Genomic DNA, 22,800 nt, shown 5'->3' on the forward strand with positions numbered 1-22,800 from the left:
TCCAATCAAGAAAAACTATTACTAGATATATCTAGATCAGATTAGTGTAACTGGAAAATAAATTCCTTTGAAAATTACCTTTAATTATTACGAAACCGATAACAAACAGCAAACAACCGTTCAAAGGGGAGACGTAAAAAAATATAAGCACGCCACGAGAGTATTATAGCTTTGTATATGACTATGACCGATTGGCGACAAATGTACGATACAGCGGCACGACCACCTACACGGTGACTGACTGACATAATATTATCTATCAAAGTACTGCCGTCAATCGCTGAGTCTAGATACTTGGATTTTGCGCTAGGGGTGTTCTATAACGTAGACCCTCACATATTTTTAATAAGTAAACAGTTTAGTCTGCCAATCCGCACTTGGCCAGCGTGGTAGACTATGGCCAAAAACCCTTCTCACTCTGAGAGGAGACCTGTGCTCTGCAGTGAGCCGGTGATGGGTTGATCATGATGATGATGATGAAACAGTTTAGTTGAAAAATTAAAACATAAAAATATTCTGATTTCCTTATAAAATATTTAGAATATAAAAAAGTTAGAACATAAAAAATAATTCTGGTTATCTAAGAAGATGTCAAGAGGTTTAGGTATCCCAAACGGGCAATGATACTATCATTGATGTTGGAATTCACCTCTATATTATAGAATCAAACATGCGAAAAATGATTTTGAGTTGAGAAGATAAATCTGGACGACAACTTTGCTTGTAGCACGCAATTATATATTTCGCTTGATGCCAAACCATTTGCTTCAATTTTCGCGAATTTTTGTTTTTCATATCCTCCATATTTTCCTTTTTTCGGGTTGTGCCACACATGGCATAGTTTATTTTGGCGCTTCTTCTGCTTGAGGCTTTCTGGCTTTAATGCTCAAGTACTGGAGGCGCTAGGATGACCAACCTCTTAGCTAAGTTGTGGTGCTGTGTGGTACAACTTTCAAAAATAAATGTTTTTCTTTCTTCCATTTCTTTTTCTTTTTCTTCCATATTGGATTTGCCATGTGGTCCTAATTAAAGCCTATGATACACGTAATGCTAACTCGAAGCTAGCGACGAATCATTTATCATATTGACAGTTTGGGAACTACGTTACAACTTACATACATACAAATAAACAGAGCTAGCCTCATTACCTACTATTTTGTAGCCTGGTAACGAATTTCTTGCATGCCGTGCGGGTGTAAGGCACACGGGGGCGCTGGCCGCACCACCCTCCACGCTACCACCACTACCACCACGAAACGGTCACTCGATTGCTTTCACAAAACATAGCCGGACGACTACGCTCCTATTGCGTCCTTTATTTCCCAACGATTCTCACACTACTATATACAACCGTTAGATTACCAAACAGTTATACCTAATACCGAAATTATGTAAATCTATATTATTACCATTTAACTATATAAACTGAATTAGAAGGCGAGCCTTTTGTAGTTTAGTTTTGGCGGCAAATTTGCGCTCCCATTTTATACAGCACGTAGTTTTGTAGTTGATTTGAGTGAAGCTTTGTGATGGTTGAGTATTTTGAAGAGGTCTTTTATTAGTTCAATGACTTCCGAGGAATCTTTGGCTGCTACAGCGGTGGTAAGTAGATACTTATATACTTATTTATTAAATTTTGCTTATTTACTTAATGATCAGTAACAACATCGTTAAAAGTATAATAATCCATACTAAACTAAGTATATTGTCCATACTATAATAATATTGTAAATGCGCAAGTGTGTCTGTCTGTCTGCTAGCTTTTCACAGCCCCACCGTTTAACTGATTTTGATGAAATTTGGTACAGAGTTAGCTTACATCCCGGGTAAGCACAAAGGCCACTTTTTATTACAGCTCTAAATCTAGTGCTAACTATCCTTTTCCGCAGGGAGCATTATGAAAAAATAGTAACACATTTAGACCCGCCATTTTAGTTTAGAGATTGTGTGTAACAGAATTAGCCACAATACCTAGTCAAAAAGTCCACCCTTGGTTACCCCTGGGCCAAAGGGCCAAAGCTTGCAGAGTTGCCATGCTGAATGGCGATGGAAAATCTTTGTACCAGGCAAGCTCCAGCGCGCGAATCGTAGTTGCGCCTTTCCCTTAATAATATAACTAAATTAAATATACTGATTACGTGAAAAACACGTACCTAACCAGTTCTAAGTACCTACTTAAATGTACTCAATTGGATCTCTTATCATTGTATGTACTTATAGGTAAATCTCGATATAAAATATAATGGTTGAAAAAATTTGGGATCTAGAATACTTAAATAGCTAAGTTTTCATTTTTATCGGTAGGTACATAACACTAAAAATGAACATAATGTGCAAAATGGTTTAACTATGGTTTATATTATGATATAATATCTTACATATGTGTAGGTATACCTAGATTAGAATAGTATTTGAAAAACATATACCCACACGAAACATGCAACATCTGAACAATACTTTGATACGTAAATACTTAGAGGTAAATAAATAGGTATACCTAACTAAATCATAATTTAATCAAGTATGATTTTCTAGTCACGAAAAAGAGTTTAGTATCAACAAATTGGTATATTTAAATCAGTAATTTATGCACATTTATTATTATGGTAATAAAAATGCTAAATTACCGCCACGTTCTAGTCTAGGTGATTCAAATACACATTACCATGATTCATACAACAATATAGGGTGAAGCTTAAAAAATGGGATCTTTAATCCCGACCCATATTTTAAATGCGATAGTGTGTTTGTTTGTTGGGTTGTCCTTCAATCACGTCGCAACGGAGCAACGGATCGACGTGATTTTTTGCATGAATCCTAGACCTGGTCAAGACCTGGAGAGTGAAATAGGCTACTTTTTATCCCAAAAAAATCCAAGAGTTTCCGCGCGATTTTAAAAAAAACTATTGCACGCGGACGAAGTCGCTGGCATCAGCTAGTAACATAACTAAACGTGAAACTTGAAAGTCGTGACTCCGGTTACTTAGTCACGCGCAAGGGCTGAACTCGTTACGCTTATCTAGATTTTAGAACATCTAAGATGAAGAAACGCTAACTAAATATAGGTAATATTATGACTAAACCTTTAGTTACTTTAGGTGTACTTAGTGCTTTTTAGAAAATCTTATAGTGTGTTTTGCGTAGTCTCAGAAAATAATCTATAGGTAAACAAATAATCGCGTACTTCAAGGCGTGACATGATAAACCTACTTACTTATATTAATTCCATTGTCATTTTATTAGGAAAAGGATCTGAAAATGACTAGAAACCAGACAAAATACTTAGTAATAAAAACCTTGCAGGTACTTTCGTTGTTTACGTATTGACTTTACATAAATTACGAGTAGGTAAACTCGCGAGTAATCGAATAGGTAATATATTTAATGGATCCCATGAATGAAAGGCATGCCGGCTATGCATCACATGCGTAGTTATCAGCTGATAAAGCGAAAAGAGCGCAGTGGCCGCCCGGCACCCGCCCAGTCGACGGTCGAGTGGACAGCGGCCATGTCGCGTCGAGTGCTAACTAAGCGCCAACCGCGTCAACCACGCCTTCGTCCCCAGGTTGCGGCTGAGCCGGTTGCAGTTCCCGAACCACCGCAACCAGATCCAGATCCGCAACCGCCGTCCGACGACGAGAAATCGCCAGACTGGCGCCCGTCCCGCCCGCCCTCGCCGCCACAACGCCCTGACGACATCTCGGAAGGTTCTGAACCTACCCGTTCGAATATAAGACCTGATCGAACAGACCGAGCAGAACCAGCAAGTCGATACGCAAATCTTAACTACTGGAAAGCGAGACGTGTAACCTTCTATAGAAATGGAGATCCTTTCCATCCAGGCGTTGAGTTCCGTTTCAAATTGGGTAGAGATTTGGTATCCATGGATGCGCTACTCGACAGATTGTCAGAGAGATTGGAACTGCCGAGAGGTGCGAGATTCATCTTTGGAATGGATGGCGATCGGAAATACAGACTTGAGGAATTGGAAGACGGAGCTTCTTATGTAGTTTCATCTTACAAGACTTTCAAGGTAAGTTCTGATTTTACATACCTACTTTTTATTACAAATAGGTATCTCATAGCACGTACAAAGTCAGTGCTAAGCATATATCTGTCGGCAAGCGCTTATTTGCAAAAACTGTTCAACATTTCATTGAAAGTTTTGCAAAAAGTGCCGCTCGGATAAAACCTCCTGTTTCGTGTATATCATCTACTTACTTAAGATTAGATACACGTAAGTAAGAGACACGTAAGAGTGACGAGTAAAATTCTATAGCAAATTTAGAAAAACATGAATAATTAGATAATTTTGATTTTATGCTGGTTACTAGATATTCTATCTAATTAACAGCTAAGGTGTTAAAGATCTGGGTGACACAATTAGGTGTTCGATGTAAGAATTAATTACTATAACTACAGTGGCTAGAAACAATGTATTTTAATTACACATGTTATTATGTGGCATGCGTGATCCATACCAAACGAATTAAACGAATACGTAAAAGAATACTTAATAACTGTTTTAGTTTACAAAATCTACATACAATAATTTCACCCCTAAATACTCTTGAAATGTTGCTTTTGCATGCGGTTTTGTTTTATTCATTCAAGACGTATATCTAGTAATCGTGTACCATTATGTATCCCCATTAATAATTTAAAAAAAAGTCTCATTTAAGAACTTATTTAAACTCGATTCTTAGCTTAATATAATTTTTATTTCAAATTATTTTTACTTAACTAAGCTAACTATATAAAGCCAGACTAAAGCTATCATGATTTTTAATAATGATGGATACGTCTCCGTAAGTTACAAGGGTGGAATTAAACATAGGTTACGATTTCAAAATTCTAAATGAAGAAACTTAAGCCAACATCTTACCCGTTAGATTTTTAAAAATCCCATGGGAACTCTTCAATTTTCCGGGATAAAAAGTAGCCTATGTCCTTCCCCGGGATGTAAGCTATCTCTATACCAAATTTCGTCAAAATCGGTTGAACGGTTGAGCCGTGAAAAGCTAGCAGATAGACAGACGGACAGACAGACAGACACACTTTCGCATTTATAATATTAGTATGGACTATTCATATGATTAAAAAGTTACCTACATACCTACTTGTAAGTTTTGACAATTGGCATAAGTATTTAGGCAACGTTTTCTCATAGAAGTATACCCACGGGGCCGCGTCCTTGTGATTTGGGTCACAGGATAAGAGCCACGCACCGTCTCCGGCATTTGCATTTTTATTGCGTACCTAGTTACTACCTAACAATAATAATTTACCTAAATTCAGTTAAGTTTTAGCTTACTTTTATCCGACGTCGATAAGTCGCTAATTGCTAACGAATTCCGCTAGAAAGTAATTTTGTACGCGGTAGGAAATTATGAAAATAAATAATACGGATTCTTTGCTTGTTTTGCAATAAAATAATTTTTCTTTCTTTGTTTGGGTTATTTATCGATCTCACTTAATTTTATTAATACACTCGATGATATCCGTGACTCATCGTTTGCATTTAATTTTTTAATCCCATGGAAACTCTTTGATTCAAACTCAAACTCAAACTCAAATTATTTTTTCAGAATTGGTAAAATTTTACGCTTCCTGATTGTCATAAATTTTTATTTGTAAGATGATATGATATAGTGGTGATAATTAATACGAAATTAAAACTAAAGCTACGATTTTCCGGGATACCTAAAACGTAACCTATATCTATGTTTAAAATCTATATATTATTATTGCGATCTATCTCAGTATCAAATAGTTGAAGCCGACGACTTTGCTAAGCTATCTCTGTGCCATATTTCGTCGAAATCAGATAACAAATGGGTCGTGAAAAGGTATACAGACGGACAGAGACATATTTTCGTATTTATAACATTAGTATGGATGACGATGTAGTCTAAGATGAAAGGGCTGTAACATAAAGGGTAAAAAGTTACGCACAATCGTGATGGAACCGAAGGGGAAAAGGCTAAATAATATAACGGCAATTTTTTTTTTTTTTTTAAATATTAGTCATGTTAAATGACTAATATTCTCCTTTCCTCTCCAATTAAGCGTCAGGCTTGTGCTAGGAGTAGCTACGACAATAGTGCAACGGGCGGGGTTTGAACCGTCGACCTTTCGGTTTTCAGTCCACTCCTATACCGGTTGAGCTATTGAGGCTCTGAATTACTTATATACTTGTAAATTTTTAACTATATCCGAAAACTTACCTGGTTTTTTACTAAGTATTTAATTCATATATCAAAGTACAAAATAAATTAAATGCTCGGTTAGTTAGGTACCAAAAAAACCACGATCATATTTTCATGAATCATGATATCTTACAGACTATAAAGTGTGTTGATCAAGCTTTGAATCTACAACCCATTGACGGCAAAAATTGTATATTTTAGCCACTAAGTAACCAAAGCATAATTTTATATGCGACGGGAAATTATGAAAACAATTATGCGGACTTTTCTTGTTTGGCCAAAGTTGATAAAAAACTATGTAGAATTTTCATTAGCTATTTTCCCTCCCCCTATTACTGACAAGGTCAAAGCGTTTCATGGTGGTCAAGATAAACATTAAATAGGTACGGGCGGTCAAATGAATGAACAGATTAGGGTTTCTGAGAATTGGCTGAAACCAAATGTTAGCATGAATCACTCACGTATATAATAAAACCTAGTTTCAAATGGTATCATTATTTTTGATAAATGTGACCATTGTGATTGTGACATTTTGTATAAATTAAGAAAGCAGAGATTAATAAAATACTTATTGTTTTTGTGTAAGGAATACTTATGAGCAAACATTTTTTTGAAATAAGTACGTAGATTTATGCTGATCGCACATATTACGGACGAACCGCACGCACCGCATACACTGCGGGTAACATTTCGCAGTACTGAAAAAGTCAGTAGTGAAAACAGTGTGGATCACAGATCCTCAAGTTCTGAATAAATCCGAGGCTTAATGACGATGTCATTTAGTTTTGTTTTGCCTTATCCGAAGCTTTATGAACTTTATGACTCGTGCTACTAACGTCATTCATAATTTTAGTGTTCCATTAAAAAAATCAAATCAGATTTATTTTACCAAATTTTGGGTATATAACAGTTAACATTATAAGGTTAGACCCATTCACAATCTACTGCCACAGACTCCGTGCAAAAACACAATGTAAACTACATAAATTAAGCCTGGTCACTTTGAATTATAAGTAGTTTCGTCCAGTTCGTCTATCCGATCGTCCATCCATCCATATGTAAATCACAGGTATTTTATTCGTATTGAATAATATTTTAGTAAGCGACTTTTGCGGCAAAAGCAGCACGTACGGTCGAATATTAATGCACGATCAGTATTAATCGTTCAGTCGTCTGTGCCGGTTCATAAAGTAAGATAGCAATATATTTCGGTATATTGGGACTTTGTTCCGTCTTTTGGCTATAACCTTTTTTTATTTTGATCGATTTTAAAAAAGAGGAGCCCTTTGATGATTTATGTTCTAAATCCAAAGCTAGTCAAGTTTTGATTTATGGCTAATAACTTAGAATAGAATGTGTAATGTCTACTCAGCTTATTATTTATTGTGGACTTTTAGGAACCAGTTGTGAAGTTAAAATAGAGATAGAGACTAAAGAAGTTGTTCATGGTCTATTTGCTTAGTGACTATATTAAATAAGGTCTTTAAACTTTAGATCTAAATAGTTGATAATTTTATTTAAAATTTTATGAAAATATTTTTACTTGAAACTTAACAATAACCATTACCCACTAACTTTTCCACATAGATTTGATAAATTGGGCCAATAAGCAAATAAAATTAGCCTTTTGTCTTTTACTTACCAAATTCTAAGGACTGTCCTAAAATACAATTATCTGTGGCCACCCTCAATAGAGCAAACTTGGCAACGACACCATGGCGGGGGCAATGCACCACCTTGCACTTAATATGCATCAAGGCAATTCCTAGACATTTGCCTACGTACCTAGGACTTTCGCAACACAAGCTATAAGTAAGAGCTTATTATTGTTCTACTTCTTCCTAAATGATTAAAGATACAAGAAGCTTAAATCAGAAATTGGACTTACTATAGGTATAGTGCATAACTGAGTATACGCGAAAGAATTCAGAAAGTAATGTTCAACGGCCTTTAGAATGACGTTTCGGCTCTGTAGAGCGTTGTCTCTGTCACTCATACCTCTGTGACGTTTTGTCGGTTTCAACGACAGAACCAATGCTCTACAAAACCGCTACCTCTTTCTAAAGGTCGATGTGCATTACTTTGGGCCGCGTACTGTACAGTCCGTTCACTATAACTTTTCCCCTGACGTTATTACTGGCACCATTGCAAATCACACAACAATAAACCCTAAGCTCTAAGGAACAAAGCAAACAAAGCAATGGTGCCAACATGACGGCATGGGAAAAGTTATAATGAACGGACAGTACCCGTAGTATAAGATTTTACGTCTCACCAAACGTTGCTAGAATTCGAGAGTCGAAACACAATAACATCAAAGTAAAATGGACCTAAAGAGCCTTGAATTGAAGTCAAATATTTAATGCCACTGATTTTAATTTCCCAATGTTTCCGCTTGGAGCGCTGGCTGTAGAAGTGTAGACAAACTTGAGCTTTAAAACAAGGCATTTAAGATCCAGTTTACTGTAACGCGGAAGTATTTCGACTCTCGACTTTGGTTTGGTTTGGTGAGACGTAAAATCTTATACTACGGGTACTGTAGGCTCCTGTTCCTGTGGCAATGGAGCGGTGCGGAAGGCCGAAGGGTGACAGTTGTCACAAGCTGACGAATCACTGAGCTCTCTCGTCCCCTCATCATACCCCTCTCGCACCGCTTCACTACCGCAGGAACCTACTCAGTTATGCGCTATATCTATTATAATAAGCTGTATTTAAAGAAAAAAATAAAGAATTTCATCTCTGTGACCTACATTCAATGCGTCTAATTACTCATACCATAGTAATAATAGAGTTACGGCGTTATCGATGAAGGCTTGAATATATGAATAATAAGTAAAATACCGGTGACGGTCGCTGTAAGTCGTTTGTTCACTAGCTTTTTTCATAGCTTGCCGATTTTTTATTATTCGAGTATGTACCTACCTAGTTATAATAAATGTAAGTTAAATCTAATTAAACTCTAAAATGCTAATCTATGACATAAAGACGTAGTAGTTGTTCAATATGGAACCTATAGTACGCGAAAGATCGAGATAACAATCGGGGTGGAGACGCCCCGCACATCCGCACAGCTCCTGTCTGTGCTAGCCCGGTGCGGGATAGCGCGGGTGACGTGCGGGTGTGCGGGGTGCCCCCCCGCCTCATAACCCGACTATCATCTTGACCTGTCACGTACTATATATAATCTTAGGTTCAATTCATCCTCAGAAAAGCCAAATTTTAGTCTGTATATGACATAATTTTTTTATAATGCATAAATTTTGAGTTCCCACTCGTCATTTTTGCTCTTTTCGTCAACTGATATGTCAAAAATACGGTTCACGTTTAAAATAACGACTAAAGTCATACTTTTGAGATAACAGTTGACACACAGAACTAAAATGGCGAGTGAGTTCTCATTTTGTACGGACTATACCACTATGCTCTATCCACGGAAAGAAGTTAGGGCTCTCTTTGTTACGTAATCTCATACAAACGACAGAGACAAAAATCTCAGTGGGCGTTAACCATTTTGAACCACCGACCAATCACAAACGAAACTATGTTTTCGAATTGAATTTCGAATGTTTATTGAAAGCATAGTGCCCAAGGTGCTAGAATGGCGACCTCGCACCGGAAGACGCAGTGTTGGAAGACCCCACACTAGGTGGACGGACGACATCAGACGAGTCGCAGGGAGCCGCTGGATTCAGGCGACGCAAGACCGTGGCGAGTGGAAGCCCCTCAAGAGACTTATGTCCAGCAGTGGACGTCTATCGGTTAATATGATGATTGATATGATTCGTTGGTGATCCCCCACTCGGGTGGGTGAAGATCAACCAGAGCTTTTAAAAATAAAATAAAAAAGCTATTCATTTAGATTCAATCCATACCCCATACTAATATTATTCATGCGAAAGTGTGTCTGTCTGTCTGTCTGTCAGCTTTTCAATGCCCAACAGTTTAACCAATTTTGATGAAATTTCGTACAGAGTTAGCTTACATCCCGGGGAAGGACAAATGTTACTTTTTATCCCAGAAAATTGAAGACTTCCCACGGGATTTTAAAAACACCTAAATTCACGCGGACGAACTTGCGGGTATTAAGTATTATTATCATTTTATCTCCAAATGTTTTTATTGTAGGAATTTTGGAGAGTCGAGTTTTTATTTGCGTAGCTCGTCGACGTAGCATTTCGTAGCGCTTCGTAGCTACAATCTTAAACTATAAAATACGCCATCCGTTTATGTTTACAGAATATTAAAGACGTGTCCTAAAATAACATTAATATAGTTTATAACTTTTAATAATATATTTTAATATTATATTTTTTAAGGTTTTAGTTTTAGTTTCATTGTTTAAGTAAATTTTTAAGATGTTCACTTTTAGATTAGTGTCTTTTAGTTAGTATTTAACATTAGATATGACGTTATAAAAGAGTTTATAACCTGTATTATGTATATCTAAATGTTTCAAAAGTAAATTTTTTAATTTCCTAAATGTATCTAATAAATAACATACTCTATCCGTAGATGCTAAATTTCTGACTATCTCTCTTGATCGATGTTATGTAACAAGCTTCTTTGTAATATTTCTAATAGAAAATTGCGGCATCTTAACGATCAAGGCGTTATATTTAGGCCCCGAGACTATTTTTACTAATCCACTTCAAAAAAGAGGATGTTCTCGTTTCGAACCGTATTTCGTGATTTTTTATTTAGGTAAGTATAGTTTACACATTGTAACTTATTCAACTATATAATATGTAAAAGAAAATCTGACTGACTGAATGACTGACTGATTGATCTATTAACACACAGCTCAAACAGTAAATTAAACTTGTTGACGATTTAAAAGCACTTTTATTCAAGTAAAAGTTTACTTGAATAAAAATCTGTTCTATTCTATTATAAACCACTGTACGAATCGGGCTGAAATTTCTCATACATATAGCTATTATGGCGTAGGCATCCGCTAAGAAATGATTTTTGAGAATTCAGCCCCTAAGGGGGTAAGAGATAGAGGTTTGAAATTGTTGAAGTCCACGCGGACGAAATGGCAGGCATCACCTATTTCAATTACCTAATTACACTGATTAATCAATAAATCTTGCAATCTCTATGAAAACATAGTATAGTAGTACTGTACATAAAATATAGTAGGTAAAACCACTCATGTGGAGCCGTTGTCGGTATTAAAAATATTCAAAAATATCTCACAGCTACAGACCAACTTTTATTAAGTATTCACGAACATTTAAAAACTAACTTTACAAAGATGAATATGGAAATGCTTCGCGTAAAATTCTCTTTGCACGACTGCACCTGTATATAGTACCTATCGGTCGGAGGAACTTGGAACTTGGAATGCTAGAATGGGTATCGTAAGAATTCTCGAGTGACACTGGCTACTTGTAAATTTTATGAAATAAATTCAATAGGGTCATTTTCAAACTTTGTTTTTTTGCTCTACAGTTCGTATTTTGTTGTAGTTGTGTTTATTTTTAGTTAGGTACACAACTTGTTAATGAACATGCGGCATCTAGGTGATCCAAGTCCGTGGTCGGGGGGCTGTCGAAAATAGGGATATAGGTCAAGCGTCCGATAGCGTTTAAGCGATACCTGATACTCGAAATTGCAAGGAAGTTTACACGTAAACTATCGAAGACACGTAAACGTACGAAGAGCTACTTTTTTATCGCCTTTTTATGGTGCAATGCACGAAACTACAATTATAATTATTATGTAGTTATTAAAGAGTAATAAAAATATTAGCGACCACGGAGTTTATTGCTGGTTCTATCCGATAAACACTTTGACGGTTATTTTAGAGGTTCCTTGAATATTATATTTTAAGATTTAATAATTTAACATCATGTAGTTTTAGATTATAGTTCAGGTCTATTTTTTAGGTTACGTAGTCCTAATGACGTTATTTCGAACCAATATGACGTTTATTCATTACCTCAATATCAAAGGCTGAATGAATGCCAGTGCAGCTAAAGTGCAATAGCCACGACCGAAGCCTCCTACAATAATAAATTAATGCAGTTTTTAAGCACATACTTAAGTAACAATAATATACGCTCCAGATTGAGAACCTATTACTTCTTTTTAAAAATTGGTTAGTAATAATTTAATCAAGAAAATTACTAACAGTCTAAGTACAGTGTTGTATGGAATAGTAAATAATTTTCAGTTAGCCCAATTATTTTAATTTCTTTGCATAACTTATACAAATCGTTCGTAATAGTAATTTAACTACGTTCCAAATAACAATCATGTCTAGCAAAATTACTAGGCAATTCAAACATTTGGATCAAGGTCCAAACGTTTGATCCAACCTTCGCCTAATTTCACTTAATTTCGTAATGCGTAATCCTGATTTAGCTTATCGGTTCGCGTGTCGCTCGACAACTTTTCCTTAATATTTGAAGCACGTGAGACCACCATAAAGGGCTTTTAATTATGAAGGTTCGATGTATATCGGTTTAGTGCTATAACGTTCTGCTGGGATTGCGTGGATTAGCCAAGATTGACCTTGGTTGGCCGACCGTTCCGCGCAAACACCGTATTCCAATCTAAACAGTCGCTGTTATCCAACCGTGCTATGCGCAAAGCTTTCGCGAGGAATTCAGAACATTAATGTTATTAAATACGGTCTATTTTCTTTTTGCGATCGTGGTGGTTAAGGTCTCCTATTAGTTGAAATGAAGGCTTTGTTTTGTTGCTGCGGATTCATCAGCTGTTGTACTTGGGTCTAGTACCTTGTATGGCGGCTCGAAACGACGACGTATCTTTGTAATCGGCTACAATCGAACTTCCGATACTGAGCTTTCTTTAGTGAATGTGGTATAAGTGATGTATTGAAAATACAGTGATTAATATCTCTATCTAAGTACCTATTTCAAATCTATCAAAAGAAATTTAATGTTTATTTACCAATGCAGTTAATATATTTTCTTTGATGAAATTTTTTAGTAATTTAACAATTGATTTATAGGAGTTCGAGTAGGATATTAAATCAAACTTATTTATTTGGATAAGTCGTTCTACTTTCTAAAGATAATACTCGGTTCGTTTTTAAACATATGTATGTAGTTAAAGTTGTCCATATAGTGGCAAAGAACCTAGTGCTCCTTAGCGAGTAGAACTTACTTTTATTAATGAAAACCAACATTCTGAGGTTCGAACCCAAACGGACAAAGTCGCAGACATCACCTAGTGAGAGTGCCAATAATAAAATCAAGTGCAACATTTTTAACAATAAAGCGCGAGACATATAAATCTTTTTCAATAACTTCCATGAATAATTTTCTTTATTTTTTAACAAGATTTTTCGATGTAATTTTTTTGAGGTGCCATCAAAGAATAATTGAGCTTATCAGAAGCTTGTCCCCATATCAAAGAATAATTGAGTTTATCAGAAGTTTGACCCCATAACTGCGTTATATGGCTTTGAAAAGCTATTACTAAAATCATCATAAAATTCTACAATTACCTAAGCTATTTATTACATAATTTAACTTCTTTGGCTTCTAAATAAGGGTATATTGGTAGTCTGTGTTTGGAGTTGGTACTAAAATAATCTTTGGCTTTTTGAATATCGATCCGCATGTATAGTGCGCGCAAATCCTTTAAGTTCCAAGTACCTACGGAAACATAGCGTAGGGGGACCTATATTTGTATCATACGGATAAATCAGTCATAGGTATAGTACGCCACAGGTCGGGGTATGAGGACCCGGGACCGTCAACCTCGCTCGTCCGCACTGGGTTAGCGCGGGTGTACAGGGCGTTGCCTCCCGGATTGCGATCTCGATCTGTCGTGGAACATAAAATAATAGGAATCACATCACACTATCACATTAATATTTTAAAGGCGAAAGTTTGTATGTGTGTGTGTATATTTATTACCCTTTCATGCAAAAACTAGTAAAATCCCATGGGATTTTTAAAAACCTATATCGACGCGAACGAAGTCGCGGGCATCAGCCATCAGCTAGTGACTCATATCAGGAACACACCTTAACAGTACGAACAAATCGATGGCAATACACATATTATGTAAAGCCCCATTCACTTTCTCGCTTTATTTCTTTATATTTCATATAATTCACACGTAGTTACGTGACTCAAGTAATATCGCGTGACAAGTTCGATATTTTCCGTTGAAAGCTGAAGAGGTAACGCCAGGTATAACAATATACAGTATTTCAACAACACACTTTTTCATAAATCGTTTAAATATTTTTGTAAAGTGCGTTTTAAAGATACAGAAAGACGTCGGCAGAGAACCAGGTAGGTCGCCCACGGCGATTTTTTGCAGTGAATCCGTAGCACGTTTCGTAAACGCGCGACTAGATCGCTACATTTGCAACGAGCGACACGGCAACAGTAGCGATTCAGTAGTGATACAATCGCATAAGTAGTATCGATTCAGCATCGCTTCTGCATCGCTATTCGCTACTAACGCGTGACTGTTTCGAGCGATATCAGGTACCAGTTCGTTGTCTGTCTGTTTGTCTGTCCAGATCCTTTTTTTCAGGATCCGTGGAGGCTTCAAGTTGAAATTAATATCAAATACTTAAATATACGATCCCTTGGAGCTGTACAAATATCTAGCGTCTAAGTCAACGCAATCAAGACTTCCCTATAAATTTATACCTATACCAAATTACAATTCATGTTGAATGTTCAGATTACGTAGGTACATTGAAGGTAATCTCCCAAGGCGACTCGAGGCCTTCAAGGTAGAATATCATCAGCTCATGCCCAGCAATTTACCGTTCAAATCAACCATATAGTATAACGTTTACACTCTATATGCAAATGCCCGGTGCAACGGATACTTTGACGTCATTCCTATGTTGTATACGACAATATTTTCGATTTACCCCTAACCATAGAATCTTACTATATTAATTATGCAAGTATCCCGCTTCCATCTTAGATTGCATCATCACTTACCACCAGGTGAGATTGCAGTCAAGGGCTAACTTCAACTTGTAACCGAAAACCGCTTTTAAAAAAGTATATAAAGTTTTAATTTGGCGGTGATTATTTCTTAAATGGTAGTTTTTTCTACAAACTGTTTAATGAACTTCATAATGATATTAAAATACTTACCTATTTCACAGGGTGTCAATGGTATCTAACTATCATCATCGCCCATCATAACTATCATCGCATGAGGGGATAAACTAATTTTATTTCGACTCACTTTGTTAGTCCCACAGGGTAGATACCCTTCAAAATATAGAGCCTCAATAGCTCAACCGGTAAAGGAGTGGACTGAAAACCGAAAGGTCGACGGTTCAAACCTCGGCCGTTGCACTATTGTCGTACCTACTCCTAGCACAAGCTTGACGCTTAGTTGGAGAGGTAAAGGGAATATTAGTCATTTAACATGGCTAATATTCTTTTAAAAAAAAAACCTTTTTTTAATTTAAATATGCCCGTATAACGGTAACAGGTTTGTATAAGTAATTGAATTTTAATTTCAGCTAAATTTCAATTTTACTGTTCTCCTAGTTTCCTATTAAAATGGTTGTAACACACAAACATACCTACAGACCGACTGGATGAAACTATAAGGGTTTTAATATGGAACCCTAAAAAGAGAGTTCGTTAATAAAAAATGCTAAATTATTCTAGAAGCTTGATGTTTGTAGCGGGTACTTGAACTTCAGTAAAGGTGTTGAACGCGAATGACATTTGGAGATTCTTATCTAGGTAGGTATTCCTTTGTTGGCTGCCTTTGTTGTTGGTAAGGCGTTTTAATTTTGCCTAAAATTTTCATGTTTCATATGCTTTCCATTCCATTCTGATTCATGATAATAAACTCAATCTGGATATTTGAGTATCAAGATTGAGTTTATTATCATACTTTATTAATAATTATACTAAGGGCGTTTGTGCACTCGTAAAATCACGGATTCCGTAAAAATACGAATCGAATGAGTAGATATTTGTATGACGGCCACTTCGAAGAATCACGAATACGAGCCGAATACGGATGAGTGCAGAAAGTCAAGTAGTCAAGTTCACACCTCGGTTCAGCGATCAGAGTTATAGGTATTATTGACCATCGCGTTCAATTACATTTTCTATAACGTAATACCATGTATTTAGGAAGTATTAATTCTTGATCGCCTAGGTGCACTTACAGTCAATGCAGAACTCTACAAGTTTGGTCCTGAAATCAATGCCAGATAAAATACAAATACTATTTTATTTATTTTTATTGAAATCGTAGCTTTTCGGGAATCTATTAGCAGACCTATAACTGAGCTAAGAGAAATCATAGTTAAATGGAGAATTTGTAATAAGATCTCATTGTAAAATCTTTCCGCAAATAAAGAATCTTTGAATCTTTGAAACTACTTATTTTAAAGACAAATTATTTTAAAATTGCTAAAATGAAATACTGACATGATGCTGAAATAAAGCTGCATAATATTGGTGAAATAATAAAGTGTAAACCGGAAAAGTTGTATTTTGAGACTAGAGATATTAAAATCTAGAAAATTGCTAGTAAAAGAGCAAGTGACTTTTTAACGTAAAAGTGTATAAAGGAGCGAAAGTGTGGCGCCCAAGTCGGTACCGCTGGCTCTACCCAGCTGATTCCATGGATGAGAGCGACGAAGAGCCATTCACAGTCATATCTCTGCCAGTTTACACGCCACAGCCACCTGTAAGTATGTTATTAATGAGGAAGAAACCGATTTTACTCACGTATTTAGTCGACGTTAGCCTTTTTATTTATTTATTCAGATACAAGTTAGCCCTTGACTGCAATCTCACCTGGTGGTAAGTGACAATGCAGTCTAAGATTATGGCAGTTTTTAATAAACCCATGCCCCTTTGGTTTCTACACGGCACCGTACCGGAACGCTCAATCGCTTGGCGGCACGGCTTTGCCGATAGGGTGGTAGCTAGCCACGGCCGAAGTCTCCCACCAGACCAGACCAGAAGTTTTAGAAATTATAAAATTCCAAATCCCTGCCAGGAATCGAACCTGGGACCTCCCACTATTAAGACAACAGCGCTTACCACTGCGCCAGGAAGGTCGTCGCCTGACTAGTTTCCAACCCATCCGGGCTCCTTTTTCACAGGAACTCAGACGAAGGATTTCCTTTGACTGTTTTCCTGTAGTAACAAGTAAAGAGTTAAATGTAATTAGGATAGGCTCTTAGTAACCATTTTCAACCGCCCATACAAGCAAATAAAAACGTACTTGGATACTACATATTTTATTTTCCTTTTAACTAATGACCAAAGTATTTAACATGACGTTAGGTAATGGCCGAGTCTTGTTTTGTTTTTACATAAAATCCGTTTCTTTACACATACTTATTCAATGTTTTGCGTGAGTCGCGTTCATTCTGAATAATTCTTGCGTAAGTGAAACTATTTCATGATAACTCAAAATTTACACAAATAACAAATGTACCTACACAACTAATAAATAAAATTGAAGTGTCTGTCTGTAATTTCGAGATAACTAAGTACCTCATATTAGGCTCATATGGGTATTTGAACTGGATCAAAAGTTATTATTTTTTTTTGTCTTTTGTCTGTCTGTCTGTCTGTCTGTCTGTCTGTCTGTTTGTTTGTTTGTTTTGTCTGTCGGTTTGAACGGGCTACATATTCGGAACAGCTGAACCTATTTAGACGGGACTTTCACAGACAAGGATTAGTGGGATTAACCAAGGAGTAACATAGGCTACTTTTTTAACCGACTTTCTAAAAGGAGGAGTGGTGTTTTTCTACCCAGGTACACAGAAATCTCCGAGATTTCTGAAACGATTTGCGTATTTTTTTAATCGATAGAGAAACTTTGCGACAATGCCCCGTAAAAAAAATTGGATTCCAACTACTCAATTCTGATGCTGCAGGAGACCTGACCACCAAAACTGATGGGATTTAGAAACTATCGGTTATAAATTAATATTGGAGGTACCTACCAAGTAAAGACTACATCGTTAAACTCGGGGACCCAACTCATCAACCCTGACATCATTTCTATATCGTGGTGATTTAGAATATCGATATGTAACTTGCCAGCGGGATAGGAGTTTAGTAGGCGAATAGAGAGGTGCGAGGGGTGCAACGGATCGATGTGATTTTTTGCATTGGCTTAGTCACAGAGCTGGAGTTATAAGCATTACTTTTATCCCGGAAAGTCAAAGAGAGCCCACGGGATTTTTAGAAACCTAAATCTACGGGGACACCTTAACCTAAGTCGCGGTCGTCAGCTAGTATAATAATACAAACGGTTGGGTACCCTATTTTTTTAGGTGATTTATCAAAATAAAATATTATACCTACTTAGTAAGTAAAACTTTTAGGTGTTAGAGTCAAAATATGGTAGACATTTCAAGTAATTTAGTCGTGAATGGGTTTTTATCATGAACTCTATCCATACTATCCATATTCCATACTAATATTATAAATTCAGAAGTATGTCTGTCTGCGTGTATGCTATCTTTTCACGAGCTATCTATTCAACCATTTTTAAACAAATTTGGTACGGAGATAGCTTGCATCCCAGAAATCAAAGAGTTCCCACGGGAGCTCCCACGGGACAAAATCCATGCGGACAAAGTTGCGGGTATCTCATCTGTAATTCTTCCTACGACTTAACAAAGTAGAAAAGCCGTCTCTCAAAAAGTTATGAAACCTAAACTACTCCTAAATTGCGGCTTGTTTAAAAGCGAGTACTGAAATATGCATTGTCCAAATTGGACTTCCAATTCGTGTGTTATATTATTCTCTACAAAAACAATCATTACAGAGCGTCAAACATCCAACATTTCCAGTCGCACCAAACCCACAAAACACCGCAGTCTACTTGCTATGCAGCAATTTCTAACTTGACCTCGTCCGCGACAAAACACTCTTCGATACTCCGAACAAAATCCACAACAATTAACCCACTAAAACGGATCGGCCCTTTACTTACATCTTGCGTGGTCGAGAAGGCCACAGTGATTGTACTTTCTAATTACCCACGCGTGTACGCGATAACAAGTGTCCTTGAGGGGCAGGTTGACCACCGACAGGTACCATCGGCCAAGGACGTTAGCATAATTCGACCGTTATCGTCGGGGTTTTGTTTACCATCGTCAGTGATTGCCCGTCGGTTGCCCTAGCCGGGCAATTGTGCAAGATATCGCGACTAAGAATTCGGTATTACTCTAAAAGCGCTGACGATTTGACACTAATCTTCGATATGGTAAGTTTTATTCTTTTATGAATATCTACTTAGCTTACCTTTTAGGATTTTTTTTTAGCAAGATGCACGTAGTTGTATGATCAAGACGCCTCAGAAACATCTAGGCATCATCAGAATTTCACATTCGTGTAAATTGTTGCAATATGATTGAAGTTATGGCATTCTTGTTTCGTTGCTGCGACATTACACTTTAGCCAATGGCGAAAGAGTGTCGGCCAATCAGCGCTGATTGCGGTCGTCACACTATGTAGCTACTCGTAATTTAAACAATATGTTTCTTTCTTTTTTTCTTTCTTCCTCTCTATTAAACTTAGGTGCTGGGCCTACAGAATAACAAGTGTTTAGAGCTGTTTAGATGAACTCAGCGTAGATTGCCGTGTCTATATTATGTGACTTGACGTAGCACTATTATATGATATAAACTTTTCGTAGCAACTACAATGCTACGCCGTCATGCTGTAGAACAATCGTAGCGGTCTACGGTAGTATTAAGAATCAAAGATGGTAGATAAAAAATCATTATTTTTGCGACTTGTTAGATCCAACGCACACCTGAAGATTGGAGCGAAGCTATTAACAAGTCTTGATCAAAAGATTAAGAAACACGACAGCCCTGCGAAACCAAAAACTAACTAAAATACTTTTTCACATTTCAAAATGACGCCCATAAGCCGGCGCATTGATTTTTTTCAAAAAAATATAACCAGTGTTTCTCGTTTGGGCATTCATGTAAAAAAACGGCTAAGTGCGAGTCAGACTTGCGTACTGAGGGCTCCGTACTACAGTCGTATTTTATCGTCATTTTGTACGACAAATCAAAAACTACTTAGCATAAAATTAATAAAATCTGTTTTAGAATGTACAGTTAAAGCCCTTTCATATGATATCCCACTTGGTATAATAATCTCACTTTGAAAGTAAAAAATACTAATTATTTGTTCATGAACACTGCCATTTTGTTTTACAAATTTTTCCTGGTAATCAGAAACACTACAGCAATTTCATTCCTGAAAAAAAATCTAAGTAGTACTTCAAACTATTAACGTTTTTTGAAATGAAATTCTTCATTAAACGTTTATGGGTAGCAGAGAGTTTATTTCCCAGCAACAATGTTAGTTATACGTTGCATGAAATTGGCCGTCATAAAGAAATTAGGTTAAAAGTCTCGGTATTTTCAAGAAATTAGAAAAAGTATTGCAGCAAGAAATCGTTGGAATGGAGAAAAGAATTAACGAAGTCCCTGGTGCAGTGCTGAGTGGTATTATAAGTGGGAGGCTAGCTACCACTTTACAGGCAAGCCATGCCACCAAGCGATTTAGCGTTCCGCGATGTACCTAAGTAAAAACAATATTTTGAATCTAATATTTTGTAGAGCCTAAGAAACAACAGTATACAAGCATATAATTCATAATGTAATGTGATGTAGGTATATGCGGTGTCGTTTGCTAAGTTGTGAATCAAGCGAATCATGTCAAGGTCTCCGATTCAGACGATTAAACATATACTCACATATCTACCTACTGAAAGTGATATGAAATTCAGTCCCATAATTTCTGTTAGTGTAAATTCGAAACAAGTGTTTTTTTTTTCAAACACATCTGCAGTAAATACTGAAAAAAGGTACCTATAATACTATGTAGTATTTAAAAATGGAATATATTTACCTACTCAAAACACTATGTACCTACTGGATTTTCTTACTGGACAATCTTACATTCAAATAGGTGTTCATTTATTATCATCATAAAAGTTATGTTTACTTAATACTTAATAAGTTTACTTTTACAGGCTATGCAATTAGGCATTGCAGATGTCTTGATTATTGTAAATAGGCTAACACAGATTTCCCTCAGGAGACTCATGATACAGAGTACCTAAGGTTGGTATAATGGTGTGGCTCTCAGGTTATTCTGGTTCATGTCTACGTTTTTATATAAGCAACTTTAAACTAGTATCACATCACTATTAGAGATCAACATTCACTTTTTTATAACAGGTTTAATTCCTCTTTTATTACAGGTTTAATTACTCTTTTCTTCAGGTTTAATTTCTTTATGGGTAACAATAAAATCAGCGCAACTGACATAATCACTGCATACGTACCTACCAACAAGATAGCTACTGATCTATAATCCAGTTAGATTTTGATTGTTGTGACAATATCTATAGTTTAGATACTAATGAAACCCTGTCTGCAACCAGGCTGCAAGTTACGGCAAGAAGAACGGAATGTGGTACGGCGGCGGCACGGTGACAGGGACCAGCGGGTGGTCCCGCGCGGGCACTCGCAAGCAGTCGGTCGCGGAGTCCGACGCGCCCCCACCTGGCGGCGGCAAGAACACCAGCGGACGAGTCATACGGATCATCAACAACATGGATCATTCTATACAGGTATTTTGTTTTGAAGAAAATAAAACTTTTTTAGGTACGAGAAATTGCTAACTCAGGTCGTTTTCGGACGGAAGTAACATTCCGCCAATAATGGCCGCCAAACAGATCAGCTGTTTTGAGGTCGCCATCACGCCTGCGCTAACACGGTGCGGGCGAGCGCAAGTGACGTGCGGGTGTACGGGGCGTCCCCCCGCCTCACACCCCGATTGCCATCTCGACCTCTATATTTTTACTTACTATATGATTATGATTTGAAAACATTTTGCAGGCTCATATTTATTAAATATGCGCGCGCAGGATTCCATTTTTTGGTTTTGCTACATCTGTGCGTTAAGTTTAGTGTGCACTATTTTTTGTGACAAAACCTTATTATTTTTGAAATTCTGGCTGGAAGGAAAATACCCTTATCTATCGAATAACGCTTGCGGATTAGACAGGTTTGCTATGCTCAACTCATCCTCTTCGAGACTTCTGAATTAATACGGAAGTTCGAGTCCTTTACTTGTCATACTTACTAACTTCTGTATTACTGAAACATACATACATATATCTCTTGTGGAGACGAAAAAAAGCGTTTAAAACTGAAAAAGAATGAGCGTCTATTATTCTGCAAAAAGTACAGTTACCTACTTACCTAATGAAATAAATTTGGAGTTCAAAATTTACTTGTTACAAGTTCCAACTCTAAAGTCTACGAGTAAACGACTTTGTGCTATGATATATTCATAAACCAGGAATTTTAATATTTAAGTACCTATTTGTTAACCTAATATCATAGTGAAATATAATTTATACGACAGCTGTTGTCACGCACAAATCTACCGTTTAAAAAACTTTGATATATTCCTTTGTTTCGGCTACATTTCAGTACAAGTTCTAAAAAATCACTTATCGTCTGGCATAATTTACATTTTAATACTGACAGGGTTGCACGAAACAATTTTGTATACTTGTCTTGTGTATGTATTTTCCAACAAGGTGA

The 22,800-nt window shown here is 36.7% G+C and overlaps 1 protein-coding gene across 4 annotated transcripts in view; it reads left to right on the forward strand.

Annotated features, from left to right (window-relative positions):
• The first annotated feature begins 3,501 nt into the window (after positions 1–3,501).
• The window catches only part of DCX-EMAP (Doublecortin-domain-containing echinoderm-microtubule-associated protein), a 31,641-nt gene continuing 12,342 nt past the window's right edge, over positions 3,502–22,800 (forward strand). The window contains exons 1-3 of one of the 4 annotated variants that reach the window (XM_069509369.1): positions 14,466–14,488; positions 16,639–16,883; positions 21,630–21,818. In XM_069509369.1, coding sequence (XP_069365470.1) covers positions 16,818–16,883; positions 21,630–21,818 — 255 coding nt within the window. In that variant the 5' untranslated portion in view covers positions 14,466–14,488; positions 16,639–16,817. Of the gene's footprint in view, positions 4,034–12,007; positions 12,022–14,465; positions 14,489–16,556; positions 16,884–21,629; positions 21,819–22,800 lie in introns of those variants that run through there. The other 3 variants (XM_034984522.2, XM_069509371.1, XM_069509370.1) reach the window with 3 other exon arrangements.

This window comes from Maniola hyperantus, chromosome 3 (assembly GCF_902806685.2).
Source record: "Maniola hyperantus chromosome 3, iAphHyp1.2, whole genome shotgun sequence".
NCBI lineage: Eukaryota > Metazoa > Arthropoda > Insecta > Lepidoptera > Nymphalidae > Maniola > Maniola hyperantus.